Source organism: Podarcis bocagei (genome assembly GCF_964188305.1).
Source record: "Podarcis bocagei genome assembly, chromosome: Z".
In the NCBI taxonomy this organism is placed as follows: Eukaryota; Metazoa; Chordata; class Lepidosauria; order Squamata; family Lacertidae; genus Podarcis; species Podarcis bocagei.
The window spans coordinates 10,765,885-10,786,248 of record NC_138140.1 but is presented as its reverse complement, the minus strand read 5'-3'; the positions used below and the strand labels follow the sequence as shown (position 1 = coordinate 10,786,248).

Here is a 20,364-nt window from a genome sequence, read left to right as displayed (position 1 = left end):
ACTGGAAGGACAGATTGTGAAGCTGAGGCTCCAGTACTTTGGCCACCTCATGAGAAGAGAAGACTCCCTGGAAAAGACCCTGATGTTGGGAAAGATGGAGGGCACAAGGAGAAGGGGACGACAGAGGACGAGATGGTTGGACAGTGTTCTCGAAGCTACCAGCATGAGTTTGACCAAACTGCGGGAGGCAGAGGAAAACGTAGGAAAACAGGAGTGCCTGGCGTGCTCTGGTCCATGGGGTCATGAAGAGTCGGACACGAATAAACGACTAAACAACAACAACAAAATGTCTGAGAAAATCTATGAGAAGGAGTTCCAGCAGAAAGCGAGGCTATGGTTCTCCACGGAACAATTCCCCCCTTTCTATGATTAAACATGCATGATTTCTGCAGGTCACAGAATTCCACTTTTACTGAGGTGGAATATGGGATCCCTTGGCACAGAATTTTCAGTTTTGGGATGGACATTTCGCAGTCCTCTTGCTAATAATCACCAACGCCTCTGGGTTTCTAGTCTCCCTCCTCTATCACTCCTTCTTGCATAGCTCTAATTTTATCTGAGAAGTGAGGATGAGGCTTGGTCGCTTGTGTATTCGATTGTGAATCCTTCAAAGATGTCTGTTTGCCCTCAAAGCAATGCAACAGGACAGCAATTCAGTGTAATTTCCATGCACCCTGCACAACTGGACCAGATTATTTTGAATAATTTTTCATCCTTTGCACCCTTGTCAGCCTGACTCAATGCAAGAACAGGAATGCTCAAGCCCATTGATTTCAATTTGGGAAGACTTGAAGCTCAGTGGCAGGGCACTGCTCTGCATGCAGAAGGTCCCAAATTCAATCCCTGGCATCTCCTGGTAGGAATGGGGAGCCTCCCTGCCTGAAGTGCTGAAAAGGTTATCTTATACATGCTCTTGGCACAGAGGCAGCTCCCCTGAATTCCAGAACTGCTTCACTCTACCCAACTGTTCCAGTCTCTCACCTAGGAGCCAAGCCCATCCAGAAGCATTCAGCCTTGCAGGAGTGCCCTAATCCTCATCATCGCACTCTGAAGGAACAACTTTGGTGCTTCCCCTTTGGGGCTGCACCACTGGAGAAGACCCACTAGCAATGGTGACCTTCCAAATGAATAGCCTTCTCCCCTGAAGACCAGCTACTGCTGTGGCAAAGTTCATACTCAGCCTGGGCAGAAACAAGCTGGTTTAATCGAAGCTTGTAAATATTTATTTCAGAGTTTCTTTATATCTCACCATTCTTGCAGAGATCGGCACACAGGGCAGTTTGCAACAAAACATAGCCACTTGCTTGGCTGGTTTATGGCGAGTGAGTCAATTATTCAGACACCCTGGCTGGGAAGCTGCTTATTTTGAGCTACAGTTAAGAAGTGTATGGGCTCACAGTTTAACTAAATGTTTCTTTTATTTCACAGGAGAGGACACATATTTGTTTTGGTGGAACTATTTTGGAATTTGATGTGCCTCCATGGCTGGAACCAGTATGCTTCCGAATACCAGTGGCTGGAAACCACAGGAGGGGAGAGGGCTGCTCTCGTGTTTAGGTTCTGCTTGCAGGCTTCCCACAGGCATCCGGCTGGCCACTGTGAGAACAGGATGGTGGGTTACATGGGCCATTTGTTTATCCAATTGGCTTTTCTTATGTTCTTATATGACAGTAATAGAATGTTAGGGGTGCCCAGTGACCAGAAAATACCTGTCTGGCCTGCTGTTAACAACACAGCAGCTTGATCTACAGAACCAAAACACACCTTTCATTCAGAACTCACACTTGTCTGAATTTTGCAATGCAATTCTCCAGCCAAATGTTTAGAAAAATGTAAATATTACAGGAAGGTGTGTATCCAAATGAATATATTATGGAAAGCAACAAACAAAAATGCCTTATATTATGGGAAATTGCTTGGGGTGTGTGTGTGTGTGTGTGTGTGTACGTGCGCATTAGGAAAAAATTACACTAAAATGCTGGGGAATTTTCACAAGGACTTTAAAAACAAACATGCACAACTGGCGTGGCAACGTGGAGAACCAAACTGAAGACTGGACAAAGGAGAAACTGAGAGGAGCCAAAAATGACAGGTTCATTCTTCCCCCTTTTCAACACTCTTAACTTATGGAATCCGCCAGATGGCTATGAGCTGAGATGTCATGACTTTAAAAACAAAACAAAACAAAAAAACAACAACCATGGACCTAAGACCCTATCAGTAATGCTTAGTGGGAAAGTGGTGAAACCTCCACATACAGGGACAGTATACCTTGATGAAGGAGAAGTTGGGGACAAATCCCTGGGGATGGGCATCCATCTTGTACCCAAAGGCATCAACAAGTTTGGAAACTGGATGATAGATCCAGAAAAGCAACTCTTGTGTCTAAATTTTCTATTTAGCCCTTACTTGCTAAACCTTTGTTTTCCTTTGATTTGTCTTCTTCCACCTGCTGCTACTAGGTTATTTTCCCCCTCCCCTTTCAATTGGGAAGCTGTTAAGCCACAAGAAAGCTCCCTGCCTGCAGTATCAACTCACAGGTTCTTTGAAGAAGTAGTAGTTTCCCTTCCACTGACTGCACTCAGAATGGCCAAGGGAGGTTGCGACACTGACCCAAGCCACGCCTCCGTGGCTTATAGCTCTGTTTCCAGTTAAGCTGAGCCTCAGGGGAAGTGACTGCAGTCATCCCCAACAATTGGGAAACTACAAGATGAAGCCCAAAGATGGTCAAGAGAGTGCTCTAATTCCTCCCCTTCTTTCTTCTGTATGATCTTGACTATTAATATCAGGGCCACTTGGCAGAAGCTGAAACTCCCTACAAGCAAATCACTGCCATGTGGAAAACAGTGAATGAATCTTGCATAAGGAAGGGTCTGGCTTGGGGCAAACTAAGGTTGGGGGGCACAGTACCGCTTGCCTAAATCGAACAGCCTCCACAGCCACAGGAGATGCAAACAAGAGATCTTTCAAGGGAAATGGGTCTCCCATTACTGGCCTTACTGAAGACCCCTCGTTTGATTTCCAGCATCTCCAGGTATGACAGGAAATATCCCCTGCCTGAAACCCTGGAGAGCCACTACTAGTCACTATAGACAGTACTGAGCTAGAAAGATTAATGGTCAGACTTGGTGTAAGGCAGCTTCCTATGTTTTTATGCCCAGCAGACAGAAATCAAGGTTTTAGCCCTTGAGGCACATATGAATGAATGAGCAAACTGTGCTCCTACTTCCTAAGCGCTTATATGCACTCAGCAAAATGGGCACATCTGCAATTCATAGCTTATTTACAAAAGCAACCCAGGGGATTTGCACCTCCAAATAGGGGACTTGCATGCAAGTCTTTTGCCTTGAGTGAAGCAGCTGATGACATACTTGGGAGTCTAGAAAGGAGACTGCAGAGTTGTGTGTGGGTGTGAGAGAGATTAAGTGTGGAGGACATGCCATCTGCGCAAGTGAGATCAAGATTGAAATCTTACTTTTATTAGCTGTGGCTACCTTCTCTGTTTTAAAAATGTATCTAAAATAAGGGGCAATTGAGTTAGGAAAGGCAAGAACTAGGTTGTGGTGTTGGTGTTCATTCAACCCCTGCTTTAGCTATAGTTTCTTTGTATGCTGTTGAAACAAGTTGGCATCCAGCCTCTAGCTCTCCCTGTGTAAGATGGGAACAAGAATTGCCAATTTCACATAGGGGATCATGAGCTCAAATACCATGAAGAATTGTACAGTCGTTTCCCATATACGTACTTCCTTCCAACCTAGCAGTTCGAAAGCACGTCAAAGTGCAAATAGATAAATAGGTACCACTCCGGTGGGAAGGTAAACGGTGTTTCCATACGCTGCTCTGGTTCACCAGAAGCGGCTTAGTCATGCTGGCCACATGACCCGGAAGCTGCATGCCGGCTCCCTCGGCCAGTAAAGCGAGATGAGCGCCGCAACCCCAGAGTCGGCCACAACTGGACCTAATGGTCAGGGGTCCCTTTACCTTTACCTTTGCCATATACTGCTCTCTAAATGGTAACTAGCAGTACAGTGGTTGTAAGCCGTTGTTGTTGTTGTTACTCACTTGCCCTTCACCATAAGGTCCCAAGGCAGGTTACCAAAACATAAAACATCAATACAAAATCAGTTAGAACAATTTACCATTAGAAGAACATGATGGGTTCTTAAAACATGTATCTCAGTTGTCAAATGCCAGGGTTAAGAGATGTATCTTCAGCATGCAATGGGAGTTACACAGTGAAGATGCTCAGTGCACCTCCGTGGGAAGGGAATTCCATAAATTATGTTGAGATCATTCTTGCAGCTGGTTCTGTCTTCTCTCATCCATGAGGAGGGGTGCAATAGGGGCTACGCAATTGCTGAGTCACTTATCTTTGAGTGGTGTGTTCTTGATACAAGTTGATGCACAGATTCTCTATGCGCTGCTGAATCATTTTTTAATAAGATGTACAGTAGCGTCTGGTTAGGGCTTGCATCCTTTTAAGGCTCCGAAATCCTATGCATATTCACTTAAACATTAAGCTGGTATCGATTCAGAAGACTAAATGTCTGTGTAATCATGATTCAAAATTAGGTTGCAGTTGTGCTTAGGAAGAATGCAGTCGTGCTTTTGCATACCATGTTGCAAGCCTGAGGCAAACTCATTTCAACTGAGATTTGATTTACGGGGCACACAAACAGGTTTAGCATGCCTGCGTTTTCCCCTCTAGTCAAAATTTCCAGTCCCGTTCCAACAAGCTCAGGCAGGACTGACATCACTTCCTTATCTCATTTCCCATCCTTACCACATTCCTGTCTTTGTTCAGTATTGCTGGGAATTTATTTACCTGTGCCAGGGTCTTCTTGGTGGTGGCTCTCCATTTGTGGAATACCCTCCCTGGTGAGGTGCATCTGTCCTCCTCATTACAGATTTTTAGGAGAAAGTTTAAAACAATCCTGTTTACCTAGGCATTTGATGGCTGGAAGATACTGGTCCTGACAACCCTGAAATCACTGGCTGAGAGAATATTGTTAACTGTTTTAACACTATGTTTAATATTATTATTATTACTGACATGTCTGTTGTACTGGGCTCCTTCCAGATGAAGGGCAGGATATAAACATAATAATAATAATAATAATAATAATAATAATAATAATAATAATAATAATAATAATAATGGTAGGATAATCCCTGTTCTTATTCAGCAGGGTTGGCTCCAATAGTCATCATGTTTGGAAGCTCCAACTGGAGCAGAATTCTGCCAACAGAGATTCAGCAGGCACCTTTGGTTCCAACTTTTAAATGCCTGATTAAAAACTCTTCTATTCTGTAGATTTGTGCAGGCCAGTAAGAGTACATATTTCCACAATAGATATCTGGTTTCAGGTTGTAATTTTAGCTTTTTACTATATGGCTTTAATCATTGTTGTAAACTGCTCTGATATTCTTAATGAATAGCAGTAACATACCCCCGGGAAACATCTGTCCCAGGAAAACCAGGGCATCCTGTTTTTTCACTTGTGCACAGCGGCTATTTTGGGTGATCTCGACCTGAGAAAAGTGCTTCTTCTGGGGCTTGGATCTCATGCAGGTCATGTGACTCACCTGGGCATGTGGCCTGGAAGATGTGCATCCTGGTTTTGGGCCTGGACACATTGGAGGATATGGAGCAAATACATGTATTTACAAATAAAATTAAAATGTTGCAATTCCCTTGCACAAGACAAAAACCCAGAGGGGTAGGGTGCCGGGGCAGAGGGTCAGCCCCAGCTATCCCAGTCCTGCAGCAGTCACACTATGTATGGGGCAGAGAAGAGAGGGGACAACCACAGATCTCTTGCCTGGGGCTCAGAATGGTACCAGGATACATCTCCCCACCTCCCCCACCACATTGTTTCTTTGAATAAGAAATTCCCTCCCTCTCCCAGGCATGCCCAAGGACAAAGTGTTCAATCATGCATATAAGTAGGTTTTGAAAATTGGAGGAGGGGGAAGAGAAATTTAGATGATCACGGAAGGGAGACAAAGTACAACTGCATAGAAAGGGGGCGAAGTTGGGAGTGGAAGTTGGAGAGTCTGTGGTTAGCAAAAGTTAAGATTGATTCATAACATCCAAAAAATAAAAAAAGCAAGTTAACATTCCAAGCAGCTTATTTAAAGTAGGTCTTGCGTCCTACCTTGGCGTCTTTGACACAAGTCATCCCCATAACTTTTTTTTAAAAAATAACACTCCCTAGGAAACATTTTAAATAAAGTTTAAGTCGCTACATTTTTAATTTGATTTCTTTTCTCTTGCAGATTTCTACATTATTTACTAACAGTAGTCTTCAATGTTTTCAGAGCTGAGACACATCTCTAAACCAAACATGCATTTGGGCTTCTATTTCTGATATGTATATATAGTCTCTCTCTCTCTCTCTCTCTCTCTCTCTCTCTCTCAGAGATCAGGCCAAATTCTGGTAGTGTAGCAGTGGAGAACCTTTTGTTTCCTTAGCCCAAGGGCAACCTTCCAGGGCTCACATGCCAGTGATGGGTAGAGCCAGAGGCAAAAGTGGTCAAAGCAACAAATGTAAATTTATCCTTTGTACAGCAGGTGAGTTTCTGCCCATACTTTCACACATCCTCTCTCTCCTCCATCCAAACAAGCAAGAAGCATTATTGGAGATCAAGGACATATTCCATCTAGGCAAAAACACTTGGGGCAGAGCATGGCCTGGGAAGTATTCCAAGGGCCAGGCACAGAGGACTGGAGGGCCACTCCCCCCCATTTGAATTTGCCCATCTCCATCCCACCAGTAAAAGACCAATTAAGTCCTACTCAGTGAAGACTCACTTAAATTAAGGAATCTAATAGGAATTACAACGAATTCTAACAGTAATATCCATTATTTTCAGCAGGTCTGCTCTGAATATGACTAGCATGGAAACAACCCCAGTCATTTATAATTTTGTGAGCGTACAGACTGGGTCCCAAAGACAGCTTTCATTAACGCGCTTATAGGTAAAAGGAAAAAAATCCCAAGCTTATAGCCCTAATCTAAAAGTGCATTCAAGTAACTCCCTTTGTGTTCCTGGCATTCAAGTGCTTCTGGGCTATTTTTACCAGCTTTTGGCAGACAGCCAGAATTGGTCATAAAACCAGTAGGAAACAAGGATTTGCCATTCATCTCACCATCAGCTGTTCCGCCCTCTGGTCAGCTGATGGCACACCAAGAAGAGGAGGCAAAGCAAAGGCAACGGAGGAGAGAGGAAAAAACCATCGGCAAAGAAAAATAAATGCTTCTCTTTATGCAACTTTAACTACAGCCCTGCAGATTTCTATTCCTCTAGAACAGCTTCCCCAAAACATTTGATAATGCAGGGAAGTGGTGTGTGTGTGTGTGTGTGTGTGTGTGTGTGTGTGTGTGAAGAGAGAGTCCTAGATTAAAATTGGAAACATACTTTGCTTGACCCCCGATCTATCTTTTTGAGTAGATATGACAATGCAGCTGCGTAGATTTATAAATTCACTTGGCAATGCAATCCTATGCATGATTACTCAGAAGTGAAGTCCTACTGTGTTCTTTGGGGTTTGCTTCCAGAAAGAAACATTGACAGGGTGATGCTAGGCATGCTTACTCAAAAACATGCATGATTTCAATAAGATTTAACTAAGAGTACACAGAACTGCATCCTTGTAGCTTAATCCTGCACATGGCTATGAAGAAGTAAATCCTGTCAAGTTCAATATGCTTGATGCTTAGGAAGGACTGCAGCCTTAATTGACTAAAAAGGTTATCCAATTATTATTTTTAATACAAGTGCTTACAAAGAATGCATATTATCATTAATAATTTGACTGAAATCCATATGATTAATAGAGCAAGGGTCCCTTGAGACATCGTTTTGAGTGTACATTCATGATGTGCTGGGTACTTTATCATATTGGGGCAGTTAAACATCACTCCACTGTTTCTGCTTGGCAAATGTTTTGGGGCAGACATACTGCTTCTTTTCCAATCGGTGCATGTCCCATAACTTCCTGCTGAAATCCATTTATACCACCAATGCTCCAGTATTACTACTACTACTACTACTACTACTACTACTACTACTACTATTATTATTTCTACCCTGCTTATCTGGCTGGGTTTCCCCAGCCACTCTGGGCAGCTTCCAACAAAAGATTAAAAATACATTAAAACATCAGTCATTAAAAACTTCCCTAAACAGGGCTGCCTTCAGATGTCTTCCAAATGTCATATAGTTGTTTATTTCTTTGACATCTGATGGGAGGGCATTCCACAGGGTGGGCACCACTACTGAGAAGGCCCTCTGCCTGCTTCCCTGCAACTTCACTTCTTGCAGGTTTCCTGGGGGAACGCAGGGGTACGCATACTCCTAAACATTTTGTGAATATTTGTACTTCTGTCTATTTACTGTATTTATTTTTCCCAATTTGAACTATAAAATGGTGATTTTCTTGAGTTTATTAGAAAAAAACCACTGCTATTACCTTGGCAACCCCGAAATGTGCCCTGACACAATGAGATGCTGCAGCCCTGGGTTTTCAAAGATGAACACTCTAGCTTAAGCACTTTTGGATGCAAAGAAAGCAGGTCATATTATAGGCTGCCCAAAAATATGAGAGGAATGGAACAGCGAGCCTGACAGCAACCTCACTCTTTAATCTTGTAAACCACAAAATATTCTCAAAGTAACTCTGATATTTTTTCCCCTGCCCTCATATGAAGAAATATTTCATCCCCTTCCTGTAACCAGGCATGCAGTCTGATGCATCTCAGAGCTTGGAATAATGGAACCGCTACCAGGCTTAGTGTTTGATCGGGTGTGCCTGTTTCTCTCTCCCCACCCCCACCCCGTCTGGAATAATTGCACCTCATCCCATCCCTATGGTGATGACTCTAGCATCTGCACACTGCAATTACTTCCAGCGTAAACACTGCCAAAGGGCTTTTGGGTCCTACCTCCCACAGAACATCATTTCCTCCCTATGTCTGTGCCCACTGCCTTTGAGATATGGAGCAGTTGTGTTCAGAATCCAGCTGTTAAAAGGGGTGAGACTGGCTGTCACTCAATGGAGATTGGTCCACTGGGGCAAATGGGGCACTGCCCCACCATCTGTCTGGCCCCACACTGCCCTTCTTACTTGCAACCAGTTTAGGGAGTGGCACTGGCCGTCAGCTTCCACCTTCTCTTCAGGCTCAGAGGAGGGCAGAAATCTCAGTTTTAACTATGATTTAGCATATCAGCTCCAGATATTGGAGGGAACTTGGGGAAGAATCTGCCTCCTCACTGTAGGAAGTCCAGGGGGTTCTTGTGTGCGAGCTCCCAGGCTGGTGAGTTGAGCCTTGGCAGATGCCCAACTATGCTAAACCTTGACGTTCCATGTAGCAAAATCCTCTGCCTGAGATGATAGCACACTCCCAAATGACTGGATTTTAACAACTGTCTAATTTCATGTTCTTTTCTAAGAGGGAAGTTTTGATTTCTGTAGGCTTGCGTTTTCCTGTCTCTCCCATTAACAGTGGCTGGTGATTTCAGCCTGCCAGTGATCAGGAACCCCCTTCTATAATAAGCCTTGAGGTGGGTGGGAGCGCAAATTACAAGCAGCAATGACTCATATTCTCTCTCTCTCTCCTTCCTCTTCTTGAGGATTTGGATAGGACTCATAGCTGCTGTAGCAGCTAGAAAGAAAAGTCTCCTGAAATTCTGCAGGGCTGCCAGGGGAACTAGCCCTGCAAACATTTAAGAGAAGACTGAATGGGTTCCTATTGACGATGTTTTCATATATTTGAATAAAAGGGGGTTGGACTGTATGATCTTTTGGGTCTCAATCCAATCCCCTCCCCCAAATGAAAAGTCATAGGTGTAATGAGAGAAACTGGATACCTGGTGTAATTACAAACACACACACGTACATCTACACATCCTATGGAACATGTTTCTCTTCACTAAATTCACAAAGCAGTTTAAGCCCAAACACTCAAATGTATGTGATCACAAGGACTAGACAGGGGTCAGCAAACCTTTTCAGCAGGGGGCCAGTCCACTGTCCCTCAGACCTTGTGGGGCCAGTCCACTGTCCCTCAGACCTTGTGGGGGGCCGGACTATATTTGGGGGGACGAACGAATTCCTATGCCCCACAAATAACCCAGAGATGCATTTTAAATAAAAGGGCACATTCTACTCATGTAAAAACACGCTGATTCCCGGACCGTCCACAGGCTGGATTTAGAAGGCAATTGGGTTGGATCCGGGCTCCATGGACTAGAATCACATTCCTGTATGTGAAGCGTCTGAGCATCTGCAGCAACAGATGTCACTCAAGAGCCACCAATCTATTTAGGTTATGGGCACAATTTGATGTTTGAGCAAATACTGTGAACACTCCCTCCCCTCCACCGGTCACTTCTTTCTCTCCTGCCTTGCACCCCAGCCCTGGTGACAGACAAGAGAAAACGTATGTGCGCACATGCTATGCTTTGCTTTTGCATGGGACATGCATAAAAGTTGGATCCAGCAGACATAACAATGCCTTAAAAACCGCATAGAGTGGAAAGAGGAAGTGGGAAAGAGAGTCGTTCTTCCAACTTCCCCCTGCCACTCTATGTACCTTTGGAGGGAGAAAAAGGAAAGTACTTCACATCAAAGAGGCAGTGGGGATTCCCACTGTGCCCATGGGAACACTGGTGATTTCTACAGTAGCTTCTAATTTATAGTTAGTAAAGGTAAAGGGACCCCTGACCATTAGGTCCAGTCATGACCAAGTCTGGGGTTGCAGTGCTTATCTCGCTTTACTGGCCGAGGGAGCCGGCATACAGCTTCTGGGTCATGTGGCCAGCATGACTAAGCCGCTTCTGGTGAACCAGAGCAGCACACGGAAACGCCGTTTACCTTCCCGCCAGAGTGGTACCTATTTATCTACTTGCACTTTGTGCTTTTGAACTGCTAGGTTGGCAGGAGCAGGGACCAAGCAATGGGAGCTCACCCCATCATGGGGATTTGAACCGCCGACCTTCTGATCGGCAAGTCCTAGGCTCTGTGGTTTAACCCACAGCGCCACCCGCGTCCCTTTATAGTTAGTTTTCTGTATCTATTTAAGCCGTGGACCATGGCGTTCCTTGTTGCTTTTTAAAGAGTTTATTTTTGTGTTTTGCCTGTGTGCATGCAGAGGGGGAGTTTGTTGGTGTGGATGCAGTGCTACTCCACTTCAGGCACCATCAGGATTCACTTGTGCAACAGACCTCAGGACTGGACTTGCAAATGGATTTCAAACGCAAAACTCCTGTTGCACAGGAGACTACTGTACAGAATAAGAGGCGGGCGATACTGCAGCTGCCATGGCCACCAGTTGCTGGCTCCCTGCTTTTCTCCAATCAGAACCTGAAACATGGGCTGGCCCATTTCCATCAGTGTGTTCATGTAGTAGTGAGGGCTACATGTAGGGAGCTCCTTCAGATAAAGCAGCAATTGTGCTGGCCTTTGGTTGAGTGAGGAATGGCAGAATTACAGTGGTACCTCGCAAGACGAATGCCTCGCAAGACGGAAAACTCGCAAGACGAAAGGGTTTTTGGTTTTTTGAGTTGCTTCGCAAGACGATTTTCCCTATGGGCTTGCTTCACAAGACGGAAACGTCTTGCAAGTTTGTTTCCTTTTTCTTAACACCGTTAATACAGTTGCGACTTGACTTCGAGGAGCAACTCATAGAACGTGGTGTGGTAGCCTTTTTTGAGGTTTTTAAAGACTTCGGTGATTTTTGAAGCTTTTCCAAAACTTTCCCGACACCGTGCTTCGCAAGACGAAAAAAAACGCAAGACGAAAAAACTCGCGGAACGAATTAATTTCGTCTTGCGAGGCACCACTGTAGCTCAAGCCCCCTCCCCAACTCCTGATTGGTGTTATTACCTGTGGTGTCTGGTGCCATTGGGCAGACAGCAGAGAGGCCAATGGCAGGCAGAGCAGGAGCCAATGGCAAGCAGAGCATTCATCTTCCTCCCTAAAGAGTTCTACAAGGGGTGACACTGAGCCTAAGGTGGAGGAAGATGGCAGCCAGGCCACTCTCTGCATTGGATTTAAGTAAGAAGGCAGGTACAGTGGTGCCTCGCAAGACGAAATTAATTCGTTCCACGAGTTTTTTCGTCTTGCGGTTTTTTTCGTCTTGCGAAGCACGGTTTCGGAAAAGTTTTGGAAAAGTTTCGAAAATCACCAAAGTCTTCAAAAACCTCAAAAAAGGCTGGACTACATGGAACTGGCGGAAATGACTGGCAGAATCCGAGACCAGGGAGAAGAGTCGGTGGAAGAAGATTAGAAGAAATTTAAAGTCTATTTACAGAAATATTGCAAAATTAATGAATGTTAGAATGATGTCAGAATGAAGTTAAGTGGTTTAAGCAGCAATGTTTTAAAGGTGTATGAAAAATGGATTATTAACAGGTGAGAACTCAAAGTTATATTATATTAAGTTAAAGGATTAAGATAAAAATAAAGAGGGAAAGAAATTGCTGAATTAACTAACTGAACTGGAATACAAAAAAAGGAGGTGTGAGGAGGTCAGGGAAGCAAGGATATGAATATATGACATGGAAAGATTGATGTGTTTTCTTTTTAAATGTTTTTTATCTTTTTCTGTATTTTGTATTTTTCCTTTTGTATTTTTTTATTTTTTTTGTCTTTTCTTCTAATCTTTTTATTTATGTAATTTTTTTCCTTTGAAAACTTAATAAATATCTTTTTTTAAAAAAAACCTCAAAAAAGGCTACCACACCGCGTGCTGTGAGTTGCTCCTCGAAGTCAAGTCGCAACTGTATTAACGGTTTTAAGAAAAAGGAAACAAACTTGCAAGACGTTTCCGTCTTGTGAAGCAAGCCCATAGGGAAAATCGTCTTGCGAAGCAACTCAAAAAACCAAAAACCCTTTCGTCTAGCGAGTTTTCCGTCTTGCGAGGTACCACTGTAAGTGGGGAGGTTGGCTGAGGATAGACTGAGGTTGGTGGGGCACTGCCCCATTCACTCCAATGCACTACTTTCCACTGACTATGACTGCTTTTTACAGAGTTATTTGTTGTGTGCAGCCTGGCAGCTGGATCAGGAAGAGGAACCACCGTGATCACACACCTTTGGGCATCCAGAGACGGATGTATGGAAGAAAACTTCCATGTGCGTATGGCCACCAGCTTGACCAGACTGGTTATTTCTATGTCTTGCACTGGATTTCATGCTGCCTTTAAATGCACAGCAGCAGCAGCAGCAGCAGGAAAGGTTGCAGGTTTACTTAATAAAGAGAGGTATCCAGTTGCTATTTAGCCTTGTGGCAGCCATAAAACACACAATTTTTGCACAAATTATCAGCATTGATTTAACATTAGGAAGTCGTTAATTCACAAAACCTTCCCTTCCAGAAAGGTGTGGCACCCCAGACTGTGTCTCAGCTTTCAGCTCACATTTTAAAAAAAGCTTTCTGTGAGTTCTTAATTTAGAAGTTCTCCCAACTTTTTCTGCTTTGTATTCAAAGCCCCCCCCCCCCTTCTAATAGTGAATATAGCAAAGTTATTATTGATCTTTGGGGATTCAGAGATCCACTTTTAGGGATGTGACTGGGAACCTAGAGCCCTTGGGTCTCTCCCCAGGCCACATGCCCTCCTCAGTCCCCCTCCCTACTGGCCCTGCTTCACATTCTGCTTGGGAGCTTTTGAAAGTGTCATTGGAACTCTGCAAATGCCCCTTGCTTGCCCGGATGGAAGACAGAGAGGGGTGCACGAACATGCATAAAACTAATAATACTTGTAAAAAGGCAAAATTTGCATCCATTGCTCTGTCCACTTTTACCTCTGGTCTTTCGCGTCACTGGCATGTCACCCCCCCCCCATGAGATTGCCCAGAATGGGAAAGGGGGTGGAAGGAGGCAAGGAAGATTACACTCATGGGTGTCTGTTGGAGTGGGCAAGGGGAGCAATTGCTCCCCCAATCCCCATGTATGTTCCATAATCCCTAAATTCCTAGCTAGCTGGCTTTTCTATTTTTAATGTAAATTTCTAGCAGTAAAACCTGATATATGAGGCAAAACACGCAGGTGATGCTCTCCTTATTTCTTTTGCACAAAATTAGCCAGTTACTCAGTGATGGCTGGCGCCCATTGTGACTGGTGGGCCAGAAGACTGGAAGCCCAAACATTAGGCAGTGCCAAAGCCAATGACAGGCAGAGTCAACTCATCTTAGCTTTGTCCCCATCCTCTTTCCCATTGAGCTTTGCAAATGGGGAGGAAGTGGTGGTGGTGGTGGTGGAAGAGGAAGCTGACAGCCAATGCCACTCCCTGGACTGGTTCTTATCAGGAAGGAGGGCAGGTGAGTGGGGGGGCGGGAGCAGCAGAGAGCAGACCAAGGTTGGTAGAGCACTGCCCCATTTGCCTGAATGGGACAACCTCCACTGCAGCTACTATCTCAACAGTGTTTTCAGCTGGTGAATTAAGTCGGAACAATGAGTGACATTTAAGAAAGCGGATCTGGCTAGCTAGGGTGAAACACCCATTGTCTTCTACACTCTAGAGAAGGAACTTCTTGGTTTGCTTTGGAGGCTTTTATGCTCGTCTCCCGTGCTGGAAAAGTGATCACTTCCCTGTACAAAACAGTTCAAGTATCCAGGATTTTTTTTTTGAGGGGTGGGGTGGATACAGCTGTAATTGGGGGGGGGGTTATAGTTTCAAAAAACAAAGGAGTAGCAAAACAGCAACCGGAGTTCATGATATTTCAAACTCAGGTGTTCTTTCATACAAAAAAATGTTATCCCTCCCCCATTTATCAAATGACCCTGCCAGCATGTCAATGCAGACAGAATTTTCCATTATTATACCTATATTACATAGGGCAAGGCTGTGGCTAGAGTGCATGGGTAATGTCAGCACAGCACAACACAGCATTGTTGTACCCAATTTGGATGATTTGTTTAATGTAATATCTGTACCCTGCTTTTCCAACAATAGCGATGAGCTCAAAGTGGCTCACAATAAAAACATCAAGACACTAACAAACATGACAACCCCTGTAGTATCAAAAACACAACAGCATAGGAAGATTAATAATAATAATAATAAATAATAATAATAATAATAATAATAATAATAATAATAATAATAATAATACAATTCAGTACAAACTAAGCTGTTTAGAGCATGATGATCCCACAAATGCCCATACATCTAGTTCTCCGGTCTTTTCAGACTTAAGACACTTTTTCATCCCCAAGCAAAACTTGTGCATTGCACCTTCTAAAAATAAGGAAATTGTGATTTTGTTTTTCAAAAAACAAGTTCTTGGGGGGGAAAGTTTTTTCTCTTTTTAAGAAAGAATGAGTGCTCTTTTTTGGCTATGCAAATTCATACAGTCAATTCATTCACTAAAACTAAGCTCTTTGCCCTGGCTTTTGACACCCAGGCTGCATATTTTCAGCACCTGCCTTATTTCTGTGATTGTAAGTTGTTTTAAACTGTTTTTAAAATTGTGCTTTAATTGTTGTAACCTGTCCTGAGCATAATAATAAATGACTCATCTAAGCTTTCTTTAACTGTGACAGCTGTATCAGAATGCATTCTTCTACACAAGTATTTATTTTCTTATTGAATGTGGGGGGGGGGTTACCTGCCTTTCAACCAGATTATTTTCAAGGTGAGTAAATAAGAATTAAGGAACTTGGATAGAGAACATCTGTCTTTGAATCAGGACATCCAGTTTCTTCTCCCTCCTCCCTCTTTCTTTTCTTAAAAAGAAGGATAGTAGTAGGAAGGGTAGGAAAGAACACAAGACAGAACACAAGAAAGACCTGCTGCACCAGGACAGTGGCTCATCTAATCCATCATCCTGTTCTCACGATGACAACCTGAGTGCAACAGCACTCTCCCCTCCTGTGGTTCCCTGCAACTGGAAATCAGAAGCATACTGCCTCTAACATTGGAGGTGGAACATAAGAGCCCTGCTGCATAAGGCTAGTGGTCCATGTAGTCCACCATCCTGTTCTCACAGTGGCCAACCAGATGTTTCTGGGAAGCCCGCAAGCAGGACCTGAATGCAATAGCACTCTCCTCACTTGCAGGTCCTAGCAACTGGCATTTGGAAGCTGACTGCCTCCCAACCGTGGAAGCTGAACATAGCCATTGTGGCTAGTAGCCATCAATAGCCTTATTCCCCCATGCATCTATCTATTCTAAGGGTTCCCAAACTCTTGCCTGCAAGGTTTGCTCAGGAGCTCCCCAACATGATTCTGGTTTTGCAGGTTGAAGACAGGAGATGGAACACCTGCCGCATTACATATTCACACCAACTTTTACAGTGGTACCTCGGGTTACAGACGCTTCAGGTTACAGACTCCGCCAACCCAGAAATAGTACCTCAGGTTAAGAACTTTGCTTCAGGATGAGAACAGAAATTGTGCTCCGGTGGCACAGCGGCAGTGGGAGGCCCCATTAGCTAAAGTGGTGCTTCAGGTTAAGAACAGTTTTGGGTTAAGAATGGACCTCCGGAATGAATTAAGTACTTAACCCGAGGTACCACTGTACATGTAATTTTTACTGCTTCTTCTGTTTCTTGCATTTTATTTTATTGTATTACAATTAGAATTCCATAAAATGCAGCCAAATAGCAGTGTGAAGGAAATAAAAGAAGAAGATGATAATTTGGCATCTAGCCCAACACATTGCAACTGCTATAATGGGCAGAAAATTCATTAAGTGGTCCACCAAGACCCTCAGTGATTTTTAAGTGATGAGGGAACAATTTGGGAACCACTGGTCTAATCTTCTTTTAAAGCTACCCATGTTGGTGGCCATCACTTTTTTCCAGTGGGAGTGAGTTCCATAGTTTAACTATGTGCTTTGTGAAGAAGGACTTCCTTTCATCTGTCCTGAACTCAGCTTCATTGCTGAGAGTGCTATGAGAGCTGGAGGAAAACTTTTCTGTGTCTACATTCTCCACACCACGCATCATTTTATATACTTCTATGATGTCGCCTCTTCCCCAGTGCTTCACTGGACAGCCCTTGGTTCTCGTATGAGGAGAAAGGAAGAATAACTTTACTTCCTTCCTTCTTGTGGCGAAGTCTTGTGTGAGGGAGATAAAAAGAAACAGAAAGGAGGAGGAAGGAAGAGAAAAGAGATAGAAAAGAAAAGAAAAGAAAATGTTTTGGTCCAATTCTGAGTCCCCACGGAAGACCAAGGATCTCTACATTTCATCAAAGAGCAACTTGCATCCTACGGGCTCAAACCTCAGAGGGAGCGATTTGATTGGCCGCTCCTCCTAGCCTCCCAGCACCCTTTTGACAGCCCCAGATTGTTTCACAGAAGCCTCAACAAGTGTTGCAGATAAGCTAAGGAGCTGCGTGTGATGAAGGAGCAGGTGACCCAGCTGTGTGTGTGTGTGAGAGAGACCCATATCAAGAGAGAGCTAAACTGGAAATCCTGCAAACAACGACCATCCCAATCCACGTATCAACGCACGCCCCCCAAAGCGTATAGCGCACACACCCCCACCCTCCACTCTGCCTCTTCCCTGCCTAGTACACGCCGACTCCCTAAACTTCTGGTTCTCACGGACCGTGGGAGTCCGCGAAAATTCTATACCGCAATAAATCTGTTCGCTTTTAAGGGGCTCTTTGGTCAAAGCCTTGATGATTTCTTCCAAGTTGCGGGTCCAGCTCGAACCTGAACCCAAGCCTCCCCAAAGTAGCAAGATCGCGCCCCCAACCCACATAATTCCCACCCCATCAAGAGCATCTCCCAGACCCGGAGGGGAGGGACCGACACGTCAGATCGCCCGGAGGAGGGGAAAGGAGGAGGAGGGGGACCCCCAAACCCGGATCTGTTGCGCTCGTCTCCGCCCCCTCCCTCTCTTTCTCCCTTCCAAGCGGCCTGCTCAGGGGTCTTACCTGGGGTTGCAATGGAAAAGCAAAAAGGAGCTCAAGCTGATTCCAACCCACCGAAGTAAGATACGAGTGGGCCGGTCCGAACTGAGCTCAGCTGAGAGGAAGAAGAGAAGAAGAAAAGAGGGAGGGAGGGAGCGCTGGGCTGGGCTGGGAGGGGCAGGGCATCTTCCGCCTCCTCTGCCTCTGTGCGCCCCGCCCAGCGCATTGAAGACCCACAGGCCACTCAGAAGCGCCTAGGGGTGGAGCATTTTGGTGTTGCAGAGAGCTGGTCCTGAGCGTCCGGTAGCTGATCTTTCGGAAGGGGCATGTGGGCGGGAGAGACGTGGCGACGAGAGAGCCCTAAGAGTCAGAGCCGTCTAGTCCGGCAAAGCGTCTCCCTTTCCCCACCCGCTCCGGAACTCAGTAATAATAATAATAATAATTTATTATTTATACCCCGGCCATCTGGCTAGGTTTCCCCAGCCACTCTGAGCGACTTCCAACAAAACACTAAAATACAATAGCCTATTAAACATTAACAGGTTTCCCTAAACAGGGCTGCCTTCAGATGTCTTCTAAAAGTTTGGTAGTTATTTTTCTCTTTGACATCTGGTGGGAGGGTATTCCACAGGACTGGTGCCACCACTTAGAAGGCCCTCTACCTGGTTCCCTGTAACTTGGCTTCTCGCAGGGAGGGAACCGCCAGAAGGCCCTCAACACTGGACCTCAATGTCCGGGCAGAATGATGGGGGTGGAGACGCTCCTTCAGACTAGCTTTGATGACCCCTTGGATTCCCTCCTACTCAATTTCAATGATTCTGGTCCTCTGGTGGCCTACAGGGGCAGAGCATGTGCTTTGCATGCAGAAGGTAACAGGTTCAATCCCTGGCCTTGGGCTGGAAACTAGCCATCCCTGAAAGAAAAGCCACCCCAAGAAAAGCGGCTGCCACTCACCTGTAGACAATACTGAGCATGATGGGATCAGTGGTGTGACTCAGTAGGACAGCTTTCTGTGTTCCTCCTTTTTTCTTTTGTCCAAGTGTCTAGTACAAAGGTAGACAGCCTCTGACTGTGGAGGTTCCATTTAGCATCCCTATTTATACTAACAGCAAACTCAGTTCTCCAGAGGTGGTTCCTTATGTAGCCAAACCAGCATCATACATGTACAAAAGAGAGGTACATGGCGCATGGCACTCAGCATCTGGTGTGTCTTCAGCTGAGTTAATTGGGCCTTCCAAGTAAGAATGGAACTGCCTGTACCCACTTACTAGGGAGAATAAGTACCACCAGCTCAGCTGGGTGTATAGTACTTCTGAATGAAATGTGCTACCTTATTAAAGGCAATAAATTTTTATTTTTTATTTATGTGTTTATTACAGTTTTGACCCAGGATCTGATTGATGCACCTCTCTCAGAATAGTTATGCAAACATCTGTTTTCTTGGGGTGAGGAATCTCTTGCAGGCAGCCTTGAGACAAATTGGATGTGGTGTTGGCACAGTTCACTATCTTGCTGCACTATCTATTTTCAGATTGCAGGACATGGGACACAGTGGCTAGCAGCAGAGGGCAGAAATCCAGCTGGTGTAAGGTCTCCCAGTGCAGGTTCCCCAGGAAAAGCTCTGGCTGTTGAAGGGAGAGGCGCTGTGCTAGACAAAATAGTTGGCAACCCTTCCATGTGATTTTGCTAAGCAGGACAAAAGAAATGTCTAAAATAGTTTGGTATGCTTATGTATAGGAGTAGGCCATAATTGGAAGAGGGCTGAAAATAAATCTGCCACTTACATAATTCCTAGAATTCTGGGCATATACCTTTAAACCATAGTTTAATTTAAGTGTGATGTACAACCCACTATGTTGGCAGCAAAGGTGTGTTGTTGTTTTTTTAAAATCATTTGGAATATTTTGGATACTGAACCACATGATTTGAGTTCTGGGGCATGAACTGAGGACACAGTTTCATTACTATGTATTAAATACATTTGTGATCTCAAGAATCCTCATCACAAATAGGCCCAGTTTGCTGCAGCTAAGCTGGTCCAGATCTGGTCCATGCATGAATGTTAATTATTCTGGAACTGCAAAAAGAACAGAGAGGTTTCTTGCATCATTAATACAAACAGATATATTATGTCTTAAGTTTTAGTGGACTGGAAGAAAACAATTTATCAGATCCATTAAGCATTATCCTCCCCTCTCCTCTAAAGACAGAGGGATAGTGTGGCATAGTGGTTGTACCAGCACCTTGGGGACCAAGGTTCATATCACTACTCTGCTCTAAAGCTCATTGGGTAAACTTCTACTGTACCAATCATCATCTAACCTTCTTCACAGGGTTGTTGTGAGGAGAAAATGGGAAGGTGGAGAACCCTGTGTGTCACTGTAAGTTCACTGGAGGAAAGATGTGATATATATGTAATAAATATGTATTTATTAGATGGGGGAGGATGTGTTATGAGGTATATATCCACTTAACATGTGAACTCAATGTACATA

At 44.4% G+C, this 20,364-nt stretch overlaps 1 protein-coding gene across 2 annotated transcripts in view; it reads right to left on the bottom strand.

The window, feature by feature from the left end:
* The window catches only part of GSN (gelsolin), a 63,233-nt gene extending 45,201 nt beyond the window's left edge, over positions 1–18,032 (bottom strand). Inside the window, exon 1 of one of the 2 annotated variants that reach the window (XM_081180094.1) lies at positions 17,894–18,032. Coding sequence is in view for 1 of the 2 variants with exons in the window: in XM_081180093.1 (XP_081036219.1) it covers positions 6,159–6,188 (30 nt within the window). In the remaining variant the exon portion in view is untranslated. Of the gene's footprint in view, positions 1–6,158; positions 6,198–17,893 lie in introns of those variants that run through there. The other variant, XM_081180093.1, reaches the window with a different exon arrangement.
* Positions 18,033–20,364: the final 2,332 nt, after the last annotated feature.